At 40.5% G+C, this 26,392-nt stretch overlaps 2 protein-coding genes across 2 annotated transcripts; one reads left to right on the forward strand and one right to left on the reverse strand.

Moving 5' to 3' along the window:
- Positions 1–409: 409 nt before the first annotated feature.
- hyls1 (HYLS1 centriolar and ciliogenesis associated) lies at positions 410–14,958 on the forward strand. The gene is made up of 12 exons (XM_083982044.1): positions 410–525; positions 1,220–1,357; positions 1,892–2,014; positions 2,139–2,212; positions 3,164–3,408; positions 4,501–4,556; positions 11,404–11,579; positions 12,310–12,355; positions 13,063–13,117; positions 13,204–13,285; positions 13,380–13,406; positions 14,726–14,958. Exons 2-12 carry the CDS (start codon positions 1,258–1,260, stop codon positions 14,858–14,860), a joined length of 1,119 nt encoding a protein of 372 aa, XP_083838170.1. The 5' UTR covers positions 410–525; positions 1,220–1,257; the 3' UTR covers positions 14,861–14,958.
- mrpl4 (mitochondrial ribosomal protein L4) lies at positions 14,929–25,658 on the reverse strand. The gene is made up of 9 exons (XM_083972422.1): positions 25,450–25,658; positions 23,815–23,896; positions 22,437–22,608; positions 22,280–22,331; positions 20,297–20,414; positions 19,317–19,423; positions 17,622–17,731; positions 16,960–17,033; positions 14,929–15,166 (listed from the first exon to the last, which is right to left on the reverse strand). The coding sequence occupies exons 1-9, from the start codon at positions 25,492–25,494 to the stop codon at positions 15,021–15,023; spliced, it is 906 nt and encodes a 301-aa protein (XP_083828548.1). The 5' UTR covers positions 25,495–25,658; the 3' UTR covers positions 14,929–15,020.
- Positions 25,659–26,392: the final 734 nt, after the last annotated feature.

The following is a 26,392-nucleotide window of genomic DNA, read 5'->3' on the forward strand; positions in this document are numbered from 1 at the left end:
GCACATCTCAAGGAAGGGGCTATCCTGTAAAATAAAGTCAATAAATAAATGTCACGGGATTACAGTAACATGTGAAAGTTCAGAGGGCTTTTATTTTTTGAAAAGCTACATCACATTGACGAGATGTGTTTGTGTGAAGTCCTGGGGTCGTTGTGGAAGCTTTTCTTTTAATTTTGCCGCAGAAACAACGTGTGGTGCTGGTTTGAGGCTTGACCCAAATGTCTCAAGGTGTGGGGAGTGTGGGCTGTTTGACCGCAGTTCCCTCCTTTCGGCCGGTAGGTGGCGATAGTCCGCTGCTTGGCCTGTGACGTCATCCCAGTCCGACGCTTCAGCCAATCACTGACAAGAATAATACACAGACCGGAAGTGGGTCGCAGCCGGCGTCGTTTTCAAAGCTCGTTAACGGCCGTTGTCTTGGTGCCGCTGCGGCTCTACTTGTAAACACGGCGACTGAGAATAAACTTTACTGTTTTTCTTTTCTTTTCTTTTGGCTCAATGGCTTCACTATAACCAGACTCCGTCCAGGTGAGACTCAAAAACAAGTTTCTTATTCGTTTTTACCCAGTGTTTTAGCTGCTAACTGTTAGCTTAGCTCCCGAAGCGAAGCGAAACTCGGACTTTAAAAACATAAACTAACTTAGTTTAATGTTGATGGACATAACAGCTCACAAAGGAGTGGATTAAATCAAATGTATGGCCTCTGCGGAAATATTAGTAGTTACATTGAAAAAAAAGAAACATTATAACGCCACACAGGCAGCCACTAAGCTATCAATACACAACTTTAAGCTATCAGTATAATTTAGGCTATTAATCGATTTATCAATGAGTAGAGCAGTGTGGTGTCAGTTTTGAAAGCTGACTGACATACTCACTAACCTTCTCAACTTAACACAAACAGTAACCTGTTTATATGTGCTCTCAACTACACGGATCGAGTGTATTTCTGAGTCTGTAAACGGAAATCCAAGGTATAGGCTACCAATTAAAGTATGAGTATTAGCTTGTGTTAAAAGACAAATCCAAACGCTAGAGTTAAAGGCCAGAGGGTATCAATAAAACCTTAGCTAACTACAAAATAAATATCCTAATCATACCTCTCTAAATAAATATATAGAACTAACACTCATTTTTCATGTCATTATACTCGATAATAAGCTCATCTTACATAATGTATCTGCTTGTATTGTCTTCATTGTGTTGTTTTGTTCCTCTTCAGATTTTAAACTACCTCCTTGACGTGAAGCCGAACACATTATGGACAGTCTGGATTTCTCCGAAGAGGAAATCCAAGAACAGCTGGCGATCCTCGGCTACAGAAACATACCACGACACAGGCTGCATGAATTCAAGCAAGGTTCGATCCCCACGACACATCCACCACCCTGCCTGCCACCCATAAGTGGTCAGGGTTTTTTTTAACTTTGGATAGTTACATCACAAGAAAAGATGATGGACCATTAAATAATGGCCTCTAATATTGATGATTTTCATGTCCAAACGTGCCACTGTCTGTGTTTTTGTTTTGTTTTGTTTATTTAGATCCCCATTAGCTTTTGCCACACAGCAGCTATTCTTAATAAATGACACATACAAACCATTAACACACAACACATCAATACATAAAAACAAAAATACATACAGAAAACACATACTTAATACATACACATACACATACAAAACAAAACATCCAAGACAAACACTTGCCATATATTACACGCTCCTACATTGAATCACTACACAACAAGGATGCCAGGGCCCAATTTACAAATATAGGCTACTAATGGTCAAAATTGCGATCAAAATAATAATCTCTTAGTTTCATTTTGAAACTAACCATGTTTCTTTGTTGTATAACATAATTCGGAATAATTCGTCTGTGTCATGTCAGATCTGGATGAGCTGATTCGACGTGGACGATGGGAAACTCTGGTGTCGTCCAAGCAGATAAACTCAACACACTCTCCTCCGGCCTCGTCTCAGCCGAGCCCCCCCGCCTACACCAAAGAAAAAGGTCAGGGAACACTTATCTCTAAACAGTCTGCTGCTAAATGTAATGTCTGATTAGTTTCCTTTAAGTCATTATTGTTTGTATTAACTGCTGAATTGAGTGGTTTACTTTTTTTCCCCCTTCACAGTCGGTCGGTGCCACTTTAAAGACTCTGATGAAGGATTTTTCTTACATGCAGCCAAAGCAGATCATGACAGACAGGTGAGTGTTCACTGCATGCTTCATTTATTTTCTATCATACAGAAAATAATATCAGGAAAGGTGTAAATAATCCCAAACATGAATAATAACCCTCATGTTTTTATGCCAACCCCTCAGAATCAATGATGACTTATCCGACTCCATAACAACTTTCTAATATCGACATTTTTGCTTTGACACAAGCACAGATTGTGGGCCAATTTTATGCAGTTTTAATATATCATCATGTTATTGAACTGTGGGAAGGCCGTTTCTAAAACAGAATCTGATTTCTAGCCTCACATTACAGTGAGAATAGAAACAACTTTATTGTCCAGACAAGGCAGGAAGTTTTTCTTTGGTCTCGACCAACAGGGTTTACACAAAACAAATGTGTCAACAAAGAGTAGCCTACATCAGACAAACATAGAAGTACGATCATGTACGCAGAGCATCCGTATGAGTTATAAACAAACACCTATAACGACTAGGTTCCTCATTATCTGGATTAATTACTTGCGTTGATGGCGTTGGGGATGAAGGAGCCCTTATAGATGATTTTCTTAGCCAGAGGTTCTCTATAGCGCCGCCCTGAGGGAGCAACTCTCTTTTGTTTGCGTTGCGTCCAACTATCTTCCCTGTTATCTTGACGATCCTGTTTAGTTTGTTTTTATGTACTAACATCAGGCGGCCGTACCAAACTGTGATATTAAAAACAAGGATGCTCTCAACCAGACTGACATAGACTCTTTCCAGAATATCCGGCCTGAACCTGAACTCCTTCAGTTTCCTAATTAAAAACATTTTCTGACTTGACTTTTTGTAGATGAAGTCAGTATTATCACTGAAACTCAGTTTGTTGTCCATAATGTTCCCAGATAATAAACAGCTGACAGTTTACACATAAAAATGAAGACGAGCCGTAACGTTTAGGTTAATTTAGTCGGTGTGACTGGCTGTTCTTCAACACAGCACGGGTGGCGACAGCGGCAGCAGCAGCAGCAGCAGCAGCGGCAGCAGCAGAGACACTGGGACGACTCGTACGCTCAACACTCGGTGGCTGTGAAGCTCCGGCTGCCTCCCGGAGCTCCCAGCAGACTGCAGCTGGAGGAGGAGGAGGAGGAAGAGGACGACGGCCTCCAGCCTCCTCTCTCTGACAGCTACACGTCGTCACCAGACGCTCAGGGCCGACGCTTCATCAAGAGAAAAGTGCTCAGGTAACTGACGGTTTATTTATTCAATAGACTTTGGTTTTATCTGTTGTTCTAGTGATGAAATGTCCAGCTGAGTGATATAAAATATAATAATTAATATAAAAACCAGCAAAACATAAAAACAACCAGACAAAAAATAAAAAAGATCTAATGAGTATGGAGGCGTGTTTTGTGTCAGTAAATATAATAAGTGCAGCCAGTTCACTTTTAAAGAAACTGAACTGTTATCAGTAGGGGTGTAACGGTATATGTATTCGTCCCGTGCCGTCACGGTACGGGGGTCACGGTTCGGTGCACACAGTCACACGACGAATATGTCTGAGTGAATATTAAAAAAAAAAAAAAAAAAGTCGAGTCCTCAAGACAACTTGTGTGCAACAACTTCTCCCGCTGCTTCTAAGCCTGTTGACATGAACACAGACACCAGAAACATCACCAAAGCAACTGGTATCTAGTCTAAATTAACTGTGTAAACCAACATTGATGTTAGTTTCTTGTTTTGTTTTGTTTGTAATAGTTGTCAGTTGTCAAGTGCAAGTTTATTTTCCTCTAGAATTAATGAATGGCATGATAACACTCCTAATGCACTTGTTTAATTTTATATTCTTTTTTTTTTTTTTTTTTAACTTTTATAACACAAGACAGATTTTAGTTTTACATTCAATAGTGTCTGTTGTACCGAACACGTACCGAACCGTGACTTTTGTGTACCGTTAATCCCCTAGTTATCAGTTATTGACATGTTTTTGCTCTGCTATGTCCTTATATTATGTCTGTGTTACTGGATACTTGAATTTCTTTTGGGATCAGTAAAGTATTTCTAAGTCTAATTTCAATCATAAAGATACCATTTGATGTACTAACGATCGATTTTAGTGTTGATAATACATTAAATGTTCAATTATTTCATATGCACATATTTTTTCTGACCAGCAAATACATTCAGAGGCAATTTATAGTGATATAAAATACAAAATACAGTGATATTAGATATTTCCATTTGTTTTTGTGTAGCTTGATGAATCAAATGTGTCTTAAAACAAAGTCTTTCCTGTATGTTTATCATTAACACTGATGTTTTTTTTCCACTTCCAGGAAACATAAAGGAGAAACTTTGATCTGCGATGAATCAATCTACAGTGAAGACTCAGGTAAAGACAATATCTACAAACCTCAACAGTTTATAGATATTCTCCTAAAATCAACTAGTCATCTGTTTTAACGATCTCTTTTCTAATGTTTGGATTTAATGCCACAAATATGCATTCAAAGTCAAAGTCATGTTATTGGTCTCCTGTGGGAGAGATTTGTCTTGGACAAAGGGCAGTGCACAACACAACAGAACAAAACAGTACAATAACGGCTGCATAAAGTGCTGAAAACATACAGTAAAATCTTAATCTTAACACTTAAATCTAAATTAAAATAAACAAATAATAAAAACAAATGCAGAAATGTCAACTGGAGTAGAATAAAATAGAGAAAACCAGGTCCAGTCACACAGAATAAAAAAAAATATATACAGCGGGGAAAATAAGTAAACTGGAACTAAAAAGAACAACATTTTACCATAAACTGGTCCTCACAAGAGTCAAAAGGAAACTAAGAAGAGTTGTGACGGAGAACTTTAGAGAGAACTGCAACTATAAAACTACAAAACAACGAGTAGTGATGAGCCAAATGAAGCCTCATGAAGCATTCGAAGCTTTCCATCAAATTGGTTCACTCAGGGCAAAGCTTCTTGGGGCTTCAGTTGCTCTACTAGGCCATCTACTGGCCAAAAAGAATTAAACAGGAAAAAATATTACAATGATATAGTGGTCTGTAGTGTAGCTATACACTACAGACCATATATTTAGTTATTTATTTGAACTTTTTACTGGTTTAAATAGGCGATTTGTGTCCATAAAGAGTCATAAGGGAAAGTGGGAATGAGGGTGAGGACTGTCTATAAAAAGAGATTCAGGCCCTGAGTGGGTCTCGAACACGGATCTCCCGCACCGCAGGCAACGATGCTAACCGTTTCGCTAACCGTAATACGCTGTTTCTCGTCTGTAAGAGCCTAAGATATTAAAGTAAGAAAGTTAAGGTGTATAATACACTACATATTTCCCCCCTTCGAGGCTCGTAGAGTCTCGACACACAAAAGTTAACATACAGTCAAATGATTATCATAATGAAACTAACAGATACTCCCATGCTTATAACAGAACAATGATTAGCAATAAGACAATTTGTGGAGTGTGAGAGCGAAAACCTGCCAGGCAGCCAATCTTCCTTAAAGTTTCCATCAAACAATCAAGACAGGAAATTCTCTCATGGCCCCTCTGCCTTAGGCAACCACTGTTTAGCACTCCAAACCAATTAGAAAAGAAGAAATTCTATCGTCTTTACTGGTACCTCATGAGTCGTGATATACCCGCGGATCTCCGTTACACTTCTGTTAACGTGGGTTGTGGGGCAGTGAATGTGCTTGTTGAACTTGTGGAATCATTTTTATTCAGAATATAGATAATACTCTTGAAACACGTGTTGCAATCGATGCAGAAACACCACAGGATGCAGGGGAACCTCCACTGTGTTTCACTGTGCCTCCTATTTCGAATAGCGCACCACCAAATCACGAACCGCTTCCTGAACCAGTAGGCGGAGCAACGGGCCGGCGAGGCTTCGGACGTCATCTCATACGTCATCGATACACGCTTCGATACGCGGCGCACTTCACAAAATACTTCCTGGATTACTCGACGCGCACTTCGAAGCCTCGGCACGGCAAAGACCCATTGTCAAGTTTACCCCACTTGAAAGGGCAAGTGGAATCAGTTCTTTCTTTTCTTTCTTTTATTTTTGAAAAGTTGTCATGGCCAAAGCAGGTGAAAAACCTTAAACACAAACAGATCAAGAAATCAACATAACAAAAGATCAAATTATTAATATTAACTTAATCCTAAACTACTAGAAACTAATCTGAAATATATGTAGAAAACCCATATTTAAAGCAACCAAAATGAAATAAAGACATATTTATCACTCTCAATAATGATTTTAACCTTTAACCTTAGCAGCTTTAACCTCCTATAAACACACACAATCCATACCTTTAACTTCTTAACCTTTCAAAGTCTTTTAAAATACATTACATTTTTAACTACATTTTAACATGATTTTTTAATAGACATTTTAACCTGAATTTGATACCACAATTTACTACTTTTAAATACACACATTTAATATGAATTTAACTACATGGTCCACTAAACACTAAAAATCCACACAAACGAAAGCTCACCGGCTCCTTCTTCCTTGTTTGAAACAAGCTTTTAGTCCTGCGTCACTTTTCCACGTCCATGTCCATTTCCATGTCTCCACACATCCTCACCCACTGCTCACCATCTTCAGAGTGCCTTCCCTCTCCTCTGATCACTCAATCACCTTCACCTGGTGCAATCAATCAGCTCCTCTCAGGCTGGGAGTCACACCCAGACCTGAAGCACTCAGGCAGAGAAGGTGTGGCCTGCAGCTCAGCTCAACACCCATCACTAACGATGAGTAATGCATTTAACCGCCGTGGCCTCTATGCATGCTGCTCACCATGCAAGTCTATTGACGCGTTCAATACTTATTTTCCCCACTGGCTGTATGATAAACACTTTTGGAGGTTCAGGGACTCTCTCCTGTTAAAGACCAAGAAGTAACTCTGATCACAGTGAATCCTCCGTGAAGGATTAAAGTGACATCATGGGATTAGACAGAAGGAGTGAACGGCTGTAAAAGGCCAAGGTGTCATTTCCTCTGGTGGCCAGCGGGAGGCGCTGTTGCAGGAGGAAGACGATGTCAGTTTAATCCTCTTAGCGAGTTCCTTTTTAAGCCTCCACGGGTCCAAGTCAGCACACACACACACCTCAGCCCTCAGCGAGAGCACAACACAACTCAACACCATGAACAAAATAATGCCCAAGAGTCAGAGGGACGAGGGGAAAGAAGAGGACGACAATAACTCCCTGTTCTCCTCTTTCTGGTCCGACGAAGAGGAGGAGAAAGAGAAGGAGGAGGAAGAAGAGGAGGAGAAAGAGGAGGAAGAGGTGCGAGTGGTTGTTGAGGAGGTTTGTAATCCTGTAGCTGAGAGACAGGACTCACTGCGAGAGGAAAGACCTGAGCTGAACAAGAAAGAGAAGTTCACGGGAGAGAGTTCAGAAGATGGAGTTGATGAAGAAGAAGAGGAGGAAGAGGAAGACGAGGAGGATAAAGAAGAGGAAGATGAAGATGAAGAGTCTGAACCTTTAGCTGAAGGACAGGACTCGCTCCGGGAGGAAACACCTGAGCTGAATAAGCAGGCAAAGTTCACTAGCCAGAGTTCAGAAGATGGAGGAGATGAGGAAGAAGAGGAGGAGGAAGATGAAGACGAGGAGGAGGAAGATGATGACGAGGAGGAGGAGGAGGAAAAAGAGGAAGAAGACGAGGAGGAAGAGGAAGAGGAAGAGTCTGAACCTGTAGCTGAGAGTCAGGACTCTCTCCGGGAGGAAACACCTGAGCCTGAGCTGAACATCAAGAAGAAGTTCACCAGCGAGAGTTCAGACGATGGAGGTGATGAAGAGGAAGAAGATGATGATGATGATAGGGAGGAAGAGGAAGAGGAGGAAGATGAAGAAACAGTTAATGAGGAAGATTTCGTGGCAAAAGAAGAATCTCTCCTGGAGAAACCGGAGGTGAAGGACCAGGGGAACGTCACCGGAGAGAGTTTGGAAGATGTGAGTCACACTGTTGAAGATGCTGCTGAAGAAGATGAAGAGGAGGAGGAGGAGGAGGAGAAACAAGCGGTTGATGAGGAAGACTCCACACCTTTACCTGAAGCAGAGGAGAAGAAATCTGAGCCGAAGAACCAGGAGAACGTCACCGGAGAGAGTTCAGCGACTGGAAACAATGAAGAGGAAGAGGAAGAGTCTGAACCTGTAGCTGAGAGTCAGGACTCTCTCCGGGAGGAAACACCTGAGTCTGAGCTGAACGTCAAGAAGTTCACCAGCGAGAGTTCAGAAGATGGAGGTGACGAAGAGGAAGAGGATGATGATGATGATGATGATGATGATAGGGAGGAAGAGGAGGAGGAGGAAGAGGAGGAGCAAAAAACAGTCGATAAGGAAGATTTCGTACCTGTAGCTGAGGCAAAAGAAGAATCTCTCCTGAAGAAACCGAAGGTGAAGAACCAGGAGAACGTCACCGGAGAGAGTTCAACGACTGGGAACAATGAGGAGGAAGAGGAAAAAGAGGAAGAGGAGGAGGAGAAGTTCAGCATCAGCTCCAGGAGTCCAGCTCCCAGTCTGATGACGTCCGGCTACGGGACGTACCGACCGGAGGAGGAGCCGGACGGAGCAGACGACCAGGACAGCCGAGGAGATCTGTCCGAGGCGAGATACGACGAAGAGGAGGAGGAGGAGGAAGACGACGGCCGCTCGCTCTTCAGCTTCAGCGGCTTCGACGTCGAACAGGAAGCTGCTCGACCAGGAAGTGAGTCGCTGCTGCGGCGGAAGAAACCGGACGAACGGGAGAAACCAGAAGAAAACTTGAGCCAGAAGCTTCTAGAAGACGAGAGTGATCCTGAAGAAAGAAGACGACCTGAAGAGGAAGAGGAGGAGGAAGAAGTGCAGGAGTTTGAAGAGGAAGAAGTGGAGTCTGAAGACGACGAGTCCTCGAGCAACAAGGACGTCAAGTTCTTCAACTCCAACGTGGACCTGAGCTGGACGATGTACGACAAGATGTTGGAGTGGGAAGGAAACCTCCGGCAGAAGAACGGTAAAGGTTTTAAAACTGCTTCATCCTGAAAATCAACTTCCTTTGTCCGTTGTCCTTCAGCGTCCATCAGACATGAGCATGAGAACGTCCCCTAGTCTTTAAGTTCAGCCTTCAGTCCAAAGTGTTTCTCTTTTTAAATTATATTTAAATGAATTTAGATTCTCAAGATTTAGATGCTGTTTCGACTGTTCTTTTTGTAATTTAACGAGCAAATAAAAACATTAAAATAAACTCCAGATTAAGGGGCCGTGTCCACCACACGCGTGTTCAGCGCTGCTTTCCCAGCGCTTAGCGCTGCTTTCCCAGCGCTTAGCGCTCTCTCTCTCCCTCGTCAGAATGCCGCTGTTGCTAGGTTACAAAACGAGTCCTCTGACACTTCCGTGTTCCTGCCTTGTTTAATGTAAACACTACAACGAGTGTCAGAAATACACAACAGCATTAGCAGCAGCTTTTGACATGGACCCTGAGGTCGGCCTACCTTCAATACAAGTGATGGTCATGATATAAACCGAGCCACGTCTCCGGTTGTGTTGCTGTCGGTAACGTATGTCCCGCCCCTTCTTGATTCTGATTGGTCAGTGCGGTGAAAAGTGACATTGACGAGCGCAGCGCTGTTCTAAAGGTTGAACAGATTTCAACTTGAAGCGCTGTGAGCGCCGCGACAAAAAGAAGCAAGCGCCGAGGGCGTTTTACCGCCGAGGGCGCTGAGAGCTGTGAGCGCCCAACTCAATAGGGTTTGAATGGAAAGTAGACGCCCAGAGCGCTGAAAACACGTCTGGTGGACACGGCCCCTTAAGGTACAACCATCAACTTAATTTTAAAAAAAAAGTTCCTTCAATTTAAAGGGACAACGAGGAGTTTCTATTCGGTTATAAAAAAGTCTCACGTTAATGTGGTTGAATCTCCGCTACCCACACTTGTTAATGGGCCCATTTTCGATAAATATATCGTTCTGTCTCTATCGTTATTTTGTTATTATTAGTGGTGGCGGAGATGCTGGTCGAGCCGACCAGCGTTTTTTACTTTCGGTTTCGCAACGAGTCATGAGAATAACGCAGCTGAATCGCCGTTTATGGTCGGAACTCCGACGGTATGTGATCGTCTTCGAACCTCTGACTTTAATTATTGATGAATGAAAACATGAGTCCGTCTTGCGCCGGTCAAAAGAATTTTACGGTGCGGAGGCTCATAAATGTAGTGTGGAAACACTTCGCTTTTACAAAACTCCTCGTTGTCCCTTTAAAACAACAGGTTTGAATCTCGGAGGTATAATAAACAGTTTGATCTGTAGTTTACAGTTTAGTTAATTTTCTATTTATTTAAAGGGACAACGTGGAGTTTTGGAAAGTGAAGTGTTTTCTCACTACATTTCCCATGATCCTCCACACACAGCGCACTGTGAAATTCTTGGACCGGCGCAAGACGGACGAAAGCGAAAACATTTGTCAAGAATGTTTTCAAATCAAGAGCGAAAGTTGGAGGTTGGAAGATGATCAGATACCGTCGTAGTTCCGACCATAAACGATGCCAACTAGCGTTCCGGCGGCGTTATTCCCATGACTCGCCGGGCAGCGTCCGGGAAACCGAAACTAGGAAATGCTGGGCGCGTCGACCACTAAATAATAATATCAAAATAACTATACAGACAAAACGATATATTTATCTAAAATGGACCCATTAACAAGTGGTAACGTAGATTCATCCACATTAATATGAGACTTTGTTATAACCAAATAGAAACTCCTCTGGGTCTCTTTAAAGGTACTTTTCCACCAAAAGTTCCAGGAACTTCTAATTCCTAAAACTTTCTTTTCAGGAACTAAAAGGTTCTTGTGGCCCACTGTCGTCTGCGTTTCCACCGAGGCCTAAATCCTGGAGAAATTTTGCAAATCATTACTGAAGTAAATGAAGCCTATACTTCTAAAATTACACATCTAAGAACAAAGATTTTGTCTCAAACTCGTATTATTTAAATAACACACGGTGAATAACAAGGATCTAGAAGCAGTGTTGGTCAAATTTCTCTGGAAAAGTATTTAAATTACTGATTATTCCTTTAAAAAGTAGCCCAATCAAGTTGCTGTTCTGATTACTTTATTTCAGATGTATTTAGTTAAATTACTAGTTACATTATTAGTTATTCCCTCAACAAAACAAAACAAAAAACTTGTCAGATTTTAGGTGAACATGGTTTTGTCGTCTTTGTTCCAGATGTGGCCAGCTGTCTGGAGGAGCGACTGGCCGAGCTGCACGTGTCCTCGTCGCCTCGCCACCTCGACTCGGAGACCGAGACGGAGAACGAAGACGTGAGCGACCACGGCGACTCCCACAGCTCGGACCCCGACGGCTTGTCGCTGAGCGCGTTTGAGTCCTACATCAGAGGCATGGTGGGTAATGTAGTCTCTCAGCTCCACATCGGTTTGATACATTATCTTGAGTTTTTATTGCATCTTTTCTCTCTTTTTTTGTTACCAGTGCACTCTCTACTAGTTTTACTGTTTGTTGAAATGGTTTAGTTTATAATTGATGCTGACTGATTGTGGATTTTTAAAGACTGATGTAATAACAATAGTTTGGAGCAGGAAAATTTCAATCAATCAATATCCCAGGAAGAAAACTGTAAATGAAGAATCTTATTTATTGAGTGAATCTAGTTATAAATGATGTTAAATCTGCAGCGTTGAGCATGTGAAGATTTCTGTCCCATCGATTTAATGTCTTACCAGGAAACTACAATGAATAACTCACAAATAAAATGAATACTTAGACATTTAACTTAAAATAATTATTGGACCACAAACTCCCTGATGATGTAGGATTCACTCAGGTTGGTAGTAAAACAACAAAAGCAGCAGGGATGAACCTTTCTAGATTCTAAACAACCTTGTCATGTCTGTAGTTTATGAATAAATGAGATCAATAAGACGATGTAGTCTGACTTTTAAATGTCCAATCGGCACCAATTAATCAATCAATCAGTAAACTGACAGAGGTCTATCTCTTGCTCACAGCCATCAAAGATTAATGACTTAGTGTATCCTGACGGTAACAAAAACTCAATGTCCTTTAAGATGATCTTCTTTGTCACTAAAATATTTTTCCTTTTATTTCTCACAGACTCGAAGTCGAAGTGACGGCGACCTCCGACCTAAACCCAAGTCCTGTGAGTCGACTCCAACCTGATGATGATGATGATGTTGTTTCTTCATCAACATTAACACCTACTATCACAGCTAGAACATAATAATATGTTGGCCTACTGTATAATTATAACATAATTAACACCATAGCATTATTATTACATAATGCCGATTACATGTTATATTATAGTATTTTTATCTTGAGATTTCTTGTTACTTTTTTTTATTTTATTTTACATTGACAGGATGTCGTATAAATTGATGTTAAGTTTTCATTACATGTTCAGTCTTATTATTATTTTTTATATCACATCATTCATGTCCATCATATTTTCATCCTCTCACAAGAGACATAATATACAACTACATCACATAGACGGGTTTCTTGTGTACAAACAATACTAGGTGTGCGCGCAACCAGGGGGCAAAAGAAAAGACTGCTCGGAGTGAACTGATATCAATATAGATGCCGTATTCTTTGTAGGACTGCAGCCGATATCCGAGTACTCGAGTACTCGCTCGGCTTGGGCTGTATCCGAGTGCCTGCTTGACTTTGCATGTAAATAATGAGAAATGTACCGCTTTCTGCCCCCTGGCTGCACACGCACATCTGCGATGACGTTGCACAGAAACCCGTCTATATAACACACATCTAAGTGTTAATTGTCTTTCTTGTCGTTTACGTTCCCGATAAACCAAATAATCGATCGGATGTTTGTTTGTGTTTCAGTCATTCGACCTGTGATGAGTCAGAAGACCATAAAGAAAACCGACCCAGTGAGCAGGTGAGTTCAAACGGCGTCGACTTTTAAACACAAGAAGAAGGAACGTGCTGCTCTGACGCCGTCATCTGTCGTTTTCACCTCTGCAGGTATTTCCAGTACAAACAGCTCTGGGATGTGTTCAAGCTCCCGGGAGAGTCGGACAGGAGAGCGCTGCGCTCCGAGATCAAGGTACCAAAACATGATCGACACACTGTATGTTTGTTTGTTGCTTCATAAGTTAAATATTATTATTTTCCTTTAATGAGTTTCCTGTTTGTTTCAGGAGCGTCTGGCCTATCAGCCTCCACCGGTGAGTTTCTCCTCAGTTTCATCTTGTTGTTTATTTTCCTGCTGCACTCGATGCCACTGACTTTATTTCTATAGACAGTTGATGTTTCAGATCAGCGCTTCACAAACACTTGAGCAGTTTAAATAACTCCTCGTCTGTCAGTCATGAGAGGTGTTTAAGGCTCATTCTGCATCACTCTATGTTGCTGTTGTTGTTACTGATGGATGCATTTTATTTCCTCTGCTTTTGGTTTTGTATAATTTGGTCTATTAATTTGTGTGAGCAGTGGTGGCAGGACGATGCACTGAAAAAAATGCAGAATCTTAAGACAAAAAAAAAAAAGATCCCACGTTTGGACTTTGCAACCGTCACTAAACTAACCACAGTAAAAGTAAAACCACATTTTTCTGCGATGTCATGTCTCTCTGTGGCGAAATAATACGATTTTGTCATTTAAAGACAAATTAGCTGATGATTTAATCTCTTATTTAATAAAATTCCAGCTAATTGTAGTTTGTTAAATCATAATAAAGAGTTTCCAAATGTCATTTTCAGTTTAAACTCTACATTCGCTCATGTCCCCTCCTGGTTATGGCAGATTATAGCTTTGTTGCTGTGAGTGTGACAGAGTAGAGCGCCCCCATGTGGCTCGATGTAAACTAATAACAAATATCACATTTTAATAGTGAAGGGAAGAAATTCAGAAAACTCAATTTTCCTTAAAAAAACATGGAAACTATTGTATGGAGATATATTTATTTATCTCATCTTGGTTTGGTCTTACCTGAAGTTATTTGGGTTAACTACACTGCTCAAAAAAATAAAGGGAACACTTAAACAACACATTGTAACTCCAAGTATATCACACCCATGTGAAATCAACCTGAGATGATAATTTAGATTTACATTGATAATTTTTATGTTATTTTGTTCTCAACACACTCTACTATATATTGAATAACGATTTTAAACTGCAATATTTCATTAATTGAGATCTAAGATGTGTTGTTTAAGTGTTCCCTTTATTTTTTTGAGCAGTGTGTTTTGTATGTGCTATTTGGTTGCATATTGGCATACACATTCAGAATAATGAAAACAAGATAAATTGCATACTTTTTTAATATTATGCACATCTATTTACTTAAATATCAGAAATTATTTGAATTTTTTTACCGAGAAGTCTGAAGATTAGGATCTGGAAAAAGTATGGAATTTAGAAATATCAAATGTGTAGGAACCTTGGTCTGTGCAGCCAAAGATAAAAACACAAGTTTACAGGCCGTTTTCTTTTATACATGTTCACACATTAACTTCCTCTTCCTGTGTTCTTTGCGTTGCAGCCTAAACCTCGGAGAGTTTTCGTACCGAACACCTACATCGTGCCAACGGAGAAGAAACGCTCGGCGCTGCGCTGGGAGATCAGGAGCGACTTGGCCAACGGGCTCCTCCCTCACAGATTCACTTACCGCTACTAAGCTACTGAGCCTTCTGCCTTTTCTTTTTTAATGCCTCTTTTAATAAAACTCCACAATGTGTTTTTTTATATATATATCATTGGCATTATTTATTCATGATTTTTTGTTGAACATAATAAACAAACACATTAAGAAAACAAGTGTGAGTGTGTGACAGCGGCTACGGGAGGTCTGAGTACGGCAGTCTGAACGGGTACAGCGGCGTGAAGCGCTCGTCGTGCCACAGCAGCTTCTCCTCCAGGAACCGCACGGTGGCGAGCGTCATGACGACGGCTTCGTGTTTCAGCAGACTGTGGACGTTCAGACCTGAGAGAGAGACACAAATGAACAAACAAACACACAATATTTGGCTGCACACACAGAAGTTCATGGCTGCAGAAGACGGAGGACAAAGACGAAGCTAAATGTGTCGTATGCAGGACAACCCTGGCCTGCCTACGCTACTGTATGAGCCTGGTGACGAGGCAGTGATACGCCAGGTAGCGTCGGGTCTCTTGCCGCTGTTGACGTCGGCACAAACGAACCTGGTGGTCCGAGTGGACGTAACAGCGCGCATTTGGTTTCGTTTTTTTTTCCGTGCATGTCCATAGCAGAGGAAACGGGCCCTTGATGGCTGGTCCAGACCCCTAGATTTAAAATGAGATTTGTTTTTGCTCCCCACTAGACCAGTTGAGTTCAGTTTCATACTCTCCAGCCATTCTTGCCTTGTTGCCTTTAGGGTTGTTCGGTATACCGGTACTAGATTGGTACCGGGGTACTGACGCATTTAAAACGGTACCATACTGTGCTTAGATGGGGCCGGTACTTTCATTTTGCCCCGGCAGCGGTGACGTCGCCGCATTGTAATTTGAGCCGCGGCGAGTAAGTGAGCGAGTCACAAACGAAGCAAGGTGCTTTTTTTTTTTTATTACCGTTACAGCGCCACCTGTCCATGTGCCTGTGTTTATGTGTGTGTCTGTGTGTGTGCGCCAGCGCGCGCGAGAGAGACGGGCCGCCACAGACTCGTTAATTAATGCAAACACTGCTGGTTGAAAAGTTTCGTTTTTACCGCGCACCACCACTGGCATGCTCTCTCTCTCTGTGTGAGTGTGTGAGTGAACACAGCGAAGGAGCGCGACGCGGAGATGAATTAACGGAAAGATATTGCGTTGATGGGGGGGGGGGCAGAATCAATTTGGTCTACATATGGGAAACAATAGGTGTGTGTTTGAGTAACATGAACGTTTGTGTTTCATTCTATAAACTACTGATAACAATTTCTCCCAAACAACTGGTCAAAATAACAAAAAAAGATGCAGTGTTTTCAGACCTCATCATGCAAAGAAAACAAGTTGATATTCATTTTTAAACAGACCACTAATGTTTTAATTTAGGAAGAGTTCAGATTAATATAGATGAAAATTTAATCCTGCAGCAGATTTACTGATTACTGATGCATATGTTATAATTCTAAGATTTTCTATTAAAATAAAGCCAATAATGACATTTTTTGTGTTCTCTTTTTATTTGGAAAAGTACCGAAAAGTATCGAAAAACATTTTGGTACCGATACCGGTACCAAAATGTTGGTATCGTGACAACACTAGTTGCCTTACAATTAAGCTATAGGAACCTCAGTCAGTACTCAATGTGCTTTTTTAAAATCTGAAACAAATGTTCCCTTCATGTTCTCAGAGTTCACCAGAATGCTTCAATGTGTTAAAATCACATTTCTGGGGGGGAAATGACCATTGTTGTGAGGTCAGACACACCTGGATGAATCAGTTTGTCTGTACGTAATAATGAAGCTGGCTAGTGGAGCTGTGCATCATTAGATCTATTTTTTGACATTTCCACTTTTTTTTACATAGTTTTCATAGATTTCATGCATACAGTATATTGATGTTTTAGAGGTCTTGTAATGTCATGGAAACTTGTTGGTTAAAATGTGTATGAACCCTGTGCACATTACCAATTGCCTATAATGTGTATGTGTCGGATCCACTGCACCCCGCTCCGTGGAAAAAAGTTCAGGCTCAGGCTTTTACTTTAAGCAGCTTTACTTTAACAGCTGCTGACAGATGTTGTTTCTCATCTGGACGTAAGAAGACGAAACTCACCGACGGCTGGAATCACGTTCACCGTCTTCAACTTCTCTGTGGCCTGGAGGATGTTCTCAGGAAACTCGTCACCTCTGGAAAAGACAAACACAGGTTCAGATTGTGAACAACAAACAAGAGTTTAAAGGAGAATTACGGCCATTTTTTTTTAGTTTTAACAATTAACAGTTTACAATTTAACATAGGTCCAACAAAACAAAAACAGGACTAAAAGGTCTCAAAGATTGACTGCCAGAAAGTGCAAAGCTTCGGACATGTCCAGAACATGTGTAAGAGAGTGGCTGGATCTGGTCTAAAGTCTAAATTTAGACCAGTGCAGACAGTGTACAATTGTAAAGACAAATGGAAGACGAGAAGATTCCCTGTATTATTTTGTGCCAAGTCTCGTCTGTGATTGGTTCATTAAAATCGGTCTCCCGTTTATTTTTGAGGAGGTCCAAAGGCATCAAGTAATGAGAATACAGTATTTCGTATATTGTGCTAATCATTTTTGATTGTAAATTAGTTAGAAAACAAACTGAGTCCAACAGACAAGTTGGAGTCCATAAGGGAAAACATTTAATGTTTAAAATTCCAAAGCTGCAAGTATCGATAAAAATGTGATTTGGGAATATGAAGGAATTCTCCTTTAAAAACTAGAAGTGTATAGATCAGATCCTCACATGTCGACGATGAGCACCGACTCGCCCCAGTGTCGGTGTCTGATCAGGTCCAGGAGGAACTGGGAGTCTGGCGTCGGGACGTTCAGAGAGTCCACGATGTGAAGGTAGTCCTGAAAGAAAACACAAAAACACAACAAATCTCAGCATCAACACCTCGAAATAAAAACAAACAACTGTCCAGAGAGAAAATGATTCACAATTTAAAGATAATAAACAAAAACCGTTCAGGTTGTGGACGTCACCTTTTGTCTTTTTGGACATTTTTCAAATCACAATCAATTGAAACCAAAAGTTTCCCAGAAAATAATGAAGACAATGTGGTTGCAACACAAAATCAACACTTTTAAGAGGAACTATACAAGTCCGGTCTCTTCAGGGAAAAGTCTGTCCACTCGACTCTTTCTTTGTTTTCTCATGTCGTGTCTTTGAGAAGCTGCACATCTGTAGCAGAACTGACGTATAAAACATCAACATTTATCCAGCAAAGAACAAAGTTTCCACCAGAGTTTATCACATAATAAGATTTTTATCGATCAAGAGAAAATCTGCTGAGATTGAGAGGAGAAACTTTTTGTCGCTCTTCATGACATTTAATCGTATTTTAATGTTTCCATAAAACATTTTTAATGCGATACAATTTAAAGGGACAATGAGGAGTTTTGGAAGTGAAGTGTTTCCACACTACATTTATGAGCCTTCGCGCACCGTGAAATTCTTTGACTGGCGCAAGACAGACTCATGTTTTCATTCATCAAGAATTAAAGTCAGAGGTTCAAAGAGGTTCACATACCGTCGTAGTTCCCACCATAAACGGAGATTCAGCTGCGTTATTCTCATGACTCGTTGCGAAACCGAAAGTAAAAAACGCTGGTCGGCTCGCCCAGCATTTCCACCACCACTAATAATAACAAAATAACCATAGAGACAAAACCATAGATTTATCTAACATGGACCATTAACAAGTGTGGGTAGCGGAGATTCATCCACATTAATATCAGACTTTTTTATAACCGAATAGAAACTCCTCGTTGTCCCTTTAAAGATAAACTCCTCTGTGTTGCTAACTCTCCTCATTTTCCGTTCAAGCTGCCTTACAAACATGGCAACACTCTCTAAAGCAAAACCCTTGCTATATGTAGATATAAAATAATAATTATGAGGCTACGAAAACCAAACTAATTTTGGTTTATAGCGATTAAACACAAATATATTCATGGGTAGTAGTAGCCTATATTCAGATTTTGCCAATAAACCTTGACAGTTATTACACAACTGGACCTTTAACCAGCACTAGTACTCTGAAGCTGCTTCATTAGAGTTAAGGTGAAATCCTGCATAGTTCCTTTTTAAAACTACAGATCAATGAACTGTAATAAAGATCAATAAGTGTCTCATTTCACAAAGACTCTACAGAAACAGATCACAACGTTTGATCAACTTTAGGACGATGAAGCAAAAACTAAAAAACAACTACGGAGGTTTTACCAACACGTACGAGCTGCAGTGAACGTTACGTCACACAGTTGCCCTGTCTTTTATTTTGAAGGAGCAGAGGAGCTGTCTGAACGTGTGTGTGTGTGTGTGTGTGTGTGTGTGTGTGTGTGTGTGTGTGTGTGTGTGTGTGTGTGTGTGTGTGTGTGTGTGTGTGTGTGTGTGTGTGTGTGTGTGTGTGTGTGTGTGTGTGTGTGTGTTTACCTGAGTCATCTTGGAGCTCAGCGCCACCTTGAGTCCCTGCACTCGAACCTTCATGGGCAACATGTAGAAGTAACTGGTCGGTCCTCGGGGTCCGTGACACACTCCACCTGTCACACACACACACACAGAGCACGGCTCACACTCCGACCTCACACTTCAACACGAGAGGATAATTACTGCTGTTCCAGAAAATTATAATTGTGATATTTTTGTGGGCGGAGTAGAGTAGACATTATAAAAAAGATCCTGCTCTAACAGATTTTTGAGAAGCTGCTTACAACCAGGGAATCTGCCTAGAGGTCAAATTAACTGGAATAAAGCGGCTGGTTGGTGAAAAATACTGTCTCAATAACAAGGTGAAAGAAGTCTCGTTTAAAATCTTACATCAAATCTGCCCTGCAAAGAAAACCCTTGAAAGATTTAAACAGACATTGAATATGTGTGTGTGATTTCTGTGGACTTGAAGTTGAAACCATTTCTCACTTATTTTTCCTTGTGCTTACAGTAAAACTTTTTGGAATGATGTTCAACACTTTGTGCAAGTGAAAACAGGAAGAACGATCAGTTTCCAGGAAAAACACATCTTCATTTATTATGAAGACCAAGACAAAGACTTTTGCTTTTTCTGTCAGTTAATCTTGAATTTTGGGAAATTTCACATCCACAAAAACAAATGGGCCAAATCTAAACCGAACATTGTACCCTTTAAACATGAACTGCACTGTTATGCTGCCACATTCAAGGACATTACAAATAGGAAAGCCGCCAAAACGTACTCTATTATGGAGAAATTTTCTGTAAGTGACTTGTAAAGGCCTCTGACTGTCTTTTGTTTTTTGTTTGCTTTATTGTCTCTCTTTCTGTTCCCATGGATGTAGTATATACTGATGTACGTATGTATGCAATTTCTGTGTCGCACAATAAAAAAAACAAACTTCAAGACGAGAGGAACAGGAAGCAGAGACGGCGCGACTCCTCACCTCCTCTCCACAGCGGCGAGCGGATGCTGCCGTGACGAGCTCGTCCACTCCCCTTCTGTCGCCACGGTTTCCTGCCTCCGCCTCTGACCTCTGACCTCACCTTGGTGTGGGCGTGGCTCTGAGAGACGAGAGAGACAAAGAGGTAGACAGTCAATCAGGATGAAGAACAACGGATCAAACGGACAAACACACTGAACAGGTTCATCACTCAGTACATCTACATGCACAGATAAATGCAATGTAAACACTCAAAGGTTCTGTCCTTGTTCCAGTTTACACGCAAGATGGAAAATCGAATAACTTAATTAATTACATTACATTAATTAACATGTCAGTTTTACCATCAATGTAAATGGGTTTACATGGAGAGTTTTAAACGTTTTTTTTTAAATAGGTTTGGTTTAAATCGATCTGTTTAAAGGTTTCAGTTTGAGCACATATCCATGAGTTACAAAGTAAACTGGTTGGGTGTTTACATGCACCGAAATGCACGAAACAAAATGTTTCAAACGAGTGTGCAGCCATGAGTGATTGCGTTACTATACAACAATATTGATTATGTAAGTGCTACAGCTGTGCCAAAAACCAAACTGAAACATGGAAATGCATCGTTTGTTGAGCGCAGTCTTTGCTGTTATAATATTTCTCTTTATCAAACAGCAGCGTGACAGATGGCTACTGTTAGAATCCAGAGAGAGCCTTTTGGAGTCGGGAGTGTGTATGCAACATGTTGCTGCTGTAATATTGTGATTTAGTTTGTCCAGTTGTACGTCCGGTGGATTTCTTGCTGGACATTTTCACTTGAGTGGCAGCCAGGAACGGCTCGTGCATGTGTGAGTACGTCAAGTCCTGAGCGTGCAGAGAACAAACGCAGCCAGAAATCAACCAGTTTCAAGGTTTACACGACAGACAGAACGCTTTAGAAAAGGTTTAAACTACTCCCTTCAAACTGATTGGTATTTAAATCGGTTTAGGGTCACTCAGTACGTTTACATGACACTTGAAAAAACTGAATTATTGCCTTAATCCGACTATAACTGGACAACTGAAGTGCATGTAAACACCTTAGTCCGACTGAAACTGGAGTTGGAGAACTCCGATTAACACACCCAGATAATGCGATTGGAATTAGATTTTCTGCAGTTGAGAATGTATTATTAAGCTACTAAGTTGTTTATATTCAGTTTTTTAGAGGTGACAGAAAAGTCAACATATTAACACGCTGAAACAACGGGTGACGCTGCATGAGGGGGCGGCGGACCCCGTCAGTTATTACATTTTCTCAGTTGCATGTAAACTGAGACAAGGACAGAAGTCTGACTTGACGCCAAAATCGAATTTTGAGCCGAGCTGGATGAAGCTCTGCATGTAAACGTACTGACTGAGACAGAAACAGGAAAACTGGTTTCCAATCACATTATCTGGGAGTTTTAGTCGGAATAAGGCCATCATTTGTTTTTTTTTCAACTGTCATGTAAACGTACTCACAGAAGCTCATTCAGAAACAAACAGGATGTGACGTCACTTAAGATTTTGTGCAGCTGTGGTTCAGGTGGTACAGTGGGTTATTTATCAACCAGAGAATCGGAGGTTCGATCCCCGGCTTCTCCACATGAGGCATTTATCAGTTAAAAATAAGATTTGACGCTTCAGGTAATCTCAGATTGGACTATCGGAATACTTTTTTGTACCGTATTTACTTTTCTCTTGGTTTTTTTTTTCCACTTTCACTTCACTTGGAGGTGTTTACCAGTCCCCTTATGTACGCGTTTACTTTCCCCTTTATATTTTTTGTACTCGTCTATAAGTCTTCATGTTGATTGTTTGTTCGTTTACATGCAAAATCAAAAACCAATAAAAAGTAAATGACAAAAAAAAGAAAAAAGATTTGACTGGTTTAGTTTAACGTCTCTTTTAGGGTGTCGACACTTCACCTTCACATCAGAACACGAAGCAACGTTTCAAATTAAATCTGTGACTTACGATCCTCTTGAAGTTTCTCTGCCATATTTCGACTTCGTGAAGAATATCGAGCCTGAGAGAAAACAAAAGAGACAGATTATTAAACCTTTCATTCCTTCACAGTTTCCACCTGGTGTTTGTCTAGGAGCAGATGTGTGTGTTTGTTTTCTCTCTCCACCTGGGAGGCACGGCGAAGACGTCGGGGTGGAGCTGAGCCACGCCCAGCGGCTCGCCGTCCTGCTGCTCCAGAGTCTCCACCCACGTCCGGACGACGCTCCGGTGGGAGGGAACGACGGCATCGCACTTCCTGAGGAGAGGCAGCGAGCAGTCGGCCGGAGGAGGAGGACGCTCTGCAGGACAAGGAGACACACACACACACATAATGTGGATGAATCTCCGTTACCACTTGTTAATGGTCCATTTTAGATAAATCTATGGTTTTGTCTCTATGGTTATTTTGTTATTATTAGTGGTGGTGGAAATGCTGGGCGAGCCGACCAGCGTTTCTTTACTTTCGGTTTCGTGGCGAGTCATGAGAATAACGCCGCCGAATCTCCGTTTATGGTGGGAACTACGACGGTATGTGATCGTCTTCCAACCTCTGACTTTAATTCTTGATGAATGAAAACATGAGTCTGTCTTGCACCGGTCAAAGAATTTCACGGTGCGGAGGCTCATAAATGTAGTGTGGAAACACTTCACTTTAACAAAACTCCTTGTTGTCCCTTTAAGTCGTCAGGTAGCGCTCTGAATGTCTGCAGCGAAATTAAAAACCTTGGTCATGTGGTCACACAACATCTACCGTCAGTGCCGTGTGTTGTATTGACAAGCAAACGTTCTGTCAATTGTAAATTTGGTTGTTGCACGGATGGAGTGAAGCTCACCTTATTTAAAGAAGACATATTATGGGAATATCACTTCTTGAAAGCTCTTTAACATGTATCTGGGTGTTTGTCTTGCCTTCCGGCCCCCAACATGTGAGAATTGACAAAAAAAATCTGTAATGTTCAGGCTCCTGAGGTTGAAATCCATGTGGTTTTACAAACTGTTCCCTCAGATGTCTGACAATTATGTTATTTGTTTTCAAATTTACATAATTAAGACACCTGGGAATATGTCTCCTTAAAAGCTGTACAGAAAAGAAAATTGAATTTGAGTCCACTGTGGGTCTAAACATTAGTGTAATAACTCATCTATCAGACGATGTAGGCCAAACTTTGTGCAAAATGTGTGAGTATATGAGTAAATCCGGGATGAAAGTGTGTTTTTTTTTATACGTCAGCCTGCTCACGATTCATCAGCCACTGATATTGGCTCCGTCATCTGTCAATCAAACATTTCTGAACACCTTTAAGGTTTACTGTAAACCACTCTGCATGGCTCATCTATGGTTAAACTATAAAAAAACAAAACAAGCCGACTGCAAGTGGCGTACGATGATGCCCTAACGATATTGTTGAAAAAGCACTGGTACAAATGCCTGTTAGACTCGTTTATCTATCTATCTATCTATCTATCTATCTATCTATCTAGATCTTCAACAGTTTCTGACTCACTCAGCCTGTCGGGGTCCACCAGGTTTGTGGGCAGCAGCAGGTTTGGAGGCAAAGCGCTCTGAGCAGAGAACGACGAGGAAAACTGAGGACCAGAAAACTTTTAAAGTTAAAGCACGAAAAACAACAGGAAACAATAATAATAATAATAATAATAATAATAATAATAATAACACAACATGTACTGGTTGTCTGACAACATTTAGCAGCTGCCGACATTCACTGGTCTGACAGAAACATTAGATCGATTAAAAGAACCTAGAACTGATCTGATGATGAATTTCTTGTTATGATCTATTAACTAATAATAATAATAAATTATACTTGTTGGCTCCTTTTAAAGCACCCGAGGTTGCGTTACAGAGAAAATAGCAACTAAACCAAGTAAAAACACTGTTTTGATTTTGTATTTGACATGTTAAAGATCACCTCTATTTTTGAGCAATTAAAGTGGCAACATTATAACCACATAAACTTCAGAAATGAACAAAGAACCATAATTTAATGAATGATACGGAGTAAATCAACATATAATGACAATACAACGACACAGTTACTAACACAGAAAACTAAACTCTGATTGGACTTATTGCTGCTGAGTTTCTTTCACAATGACTCAGTTTAATGTTAGTTTCTATCCCATTTGTGTCTTGTCCTTATGTACTTTACTTTATTTGTTTATTTAGTCGGTACAATGCATATTAATGGACAGTGAGTACTAGAGTACCCACAGTAAATACACCGGATTTAACACATGTGCTAGATTACATCCGTAGTCCCCAAAACAAGACAACAATTAACATAAAAAGTCCATAAAGACGGAGGAGCAGTAGATAACAGGAAAAGTACATTTACATAGTTACAGGGTTAAACATGATTCTATATATAATCCATATAGCTGGAATTAACATGATTCATTGAAATATAAAAATATATATCTATACAGTTGAGCTCGACATGATTCATTCATCTAAGTAAGCAAGTTTGCACACATTGTTGAGTATTGTGTGAGTGTGTGTATGTGTGAGTGTGTGTACTGTATGTGTCTGGCTATGAGTGTGGTTATTAGAGGAGGAGGATTGTAATCTTTGTGTTGTATGTGTATGTGTTTGAATGTGTGATGAGAGTGAGAGAGAGTGTATGTGCTGTTAGTCCCTATTGTGCACTTTATGATTTGGCGCTCCTGTTTCCCTGCTTTTATTAGTGCATTCTGTCAAGTTTTTAAATATTATGGTTATTATGTCACTTATGTCCTATTTCAATTAATCTTAATATTGTATCTGTTTAGCACTTTACCTGCCCAGGGACTAACTTACAGGCGGAAATTAGCAATTGTTGCTATAACCTGGCTCAAAGCATCTCTTCTTGTTTTACAAGATTAATGTTTTTTGTGCATTGTCCCTGTTTTAAATAAATAAATAAATAAATTCATTCATTCATTCAACCCTAGATGTCATACAAACATATTATCATTAGATATGTGTGAATTTTTAAATGATTCATGTCTGTAATTGCAGATATCAATAGTTTATCTCATAATTACACCTGTCACCTTAAGTTTAAACCACCTTAGTGGAGTTATAATCAGTTATAATCAGTAATATTTGTCTGTTTCCATCATGTGTTGATGTTTCTCACCCGCTGAGCTCCTCGGCCACAAACCACCACAGAGAGACGGAACATCTCGGCTCAGTCGCAGCTTCGCTTAGATTAGTTTTCTACTCAGATAAGTTAAAAAATAAACATTATAAACGGAGACAGAGCGACTTTCTGCTGCTGTTTCAGAGCTGAACTGAACGGAAGGTCGAGCTGCTGCTGCTGCTGCTGCTGCTGCTGCGGAACTAACGTGTTGGCGCAGTCTTATGACGTCACGTGTGGACAGATGTCGCATGGCGCGCCACACAGCGGCTGGAGGTCTGAAGTTTTTATAAAAGCAAAACAAAACGTGTAAAGTGAAATATTTTTATTTTATTTTATTTGAAAACAATTCAATACATTTATTAATTATTTTTTGGTTTGTTTTTCTGGGTAGGGGAGAGTGGGGTAAGTTGAGCCACTTTTTGTATTCAGGATCACTAGCTACATCCAGGCTACATCAAGACAATTATAGTTTTGTTGCTAACTAACACATCTGCATATATTTCAGGATGATGTTTGCATCCCTACAAATTAACAGAATGAGTATAAATATAACTGTTTTTAAAATATAGCATGTTCAAAAAAAGTGGTCGACCATAGAATAAATTGATCAACCCCCCCTTCTTTCCTTCCATCCATCTCCTCCCTCCCCCTTTACTTAATATTTCATCTGTCCAGGCTACAGGTGAACACAAACTGCAGGGACTTCCTGCTGAGCCACCAACTCACTGAGATTTGGGGAGTTTTGTGATTAGGCTACATGGCATCTTGGGAAGAATCCCAGATGTTTTTCTTTGAAAGTAAAGTTTGGCACAGTCACTATAAATAACTTTTCCTGTTTATAGGAACATACTTACTGTAATCACAAACATACAGAATCTTGATTTAATCATTTGGACATATACAGCTGAAATATATTCACTAAGTGTATAGGATAGGTGGC

Source organism: Trachurus trachurus (genome assembly GCF_905171665.1).
Source record: "Trachurus trachurus genome assembly, chromosome: 1".
Classification (NCBI taxonomy): domain Eukaryota; kingdom Metazoa; phylum Chordata; class Actinopteri; order Carangiformes; family Carangidae; genus Trachurus; species Trachurus trachurus.

What these genes read in the sequence shown, in the direction of transcription:
- hyls1 (XM_083982044.1), top strand. Translation starts at nt 1,258, where the DNA reads ATGGACAGTCTGGATTTCTCCGAAGAGGAAATCCAAGAACAGCTGGCG. An exon ending in ATCAAGAGAAAAGTGCTCAG is followed by an intron (nt 3,409 to 4,500) that starts GTAACTGACGGT and finishes TTCCACTTCCAG; the next exon opens with GAAACATAAAGGAGAAACTT. An exon ending in TGGCCTATCAGCCTCCACCG is followed by an intron (nt 13,407 to 14,725) that starts GTGAGTTTCTCC and finishes TTTGCGTTGCAG; the next exon opens with CCTAAACCTCGGAGAGTTTT.
- mrpl4 (XM_083972422.1), bottom strand. Translation starts at nt 25,494, where the DNA reads ATGTTCCGTCTCTCTGTGGTGGTTTGTGGCCGAGGAGCTCAGCGG. An exon ending in TGAGCTCCAAGATGACTCAG is followed by an intron (nt 17,732 to 19,316) that starts GTAAACACACAC and finishes GTTTTCTTTCAG; the next exon opens with GACTACCTTCACATCGTGGA. An exon ending in TCGGTGCTCATCGTCGACAT is followed by an intron (nt 17,034 to 17,621) that starts GTGAGGATCTGA and finishes TGTCTTTTCCAG; the next exon opens with AGGTGACGAGTTTCCTGAGA.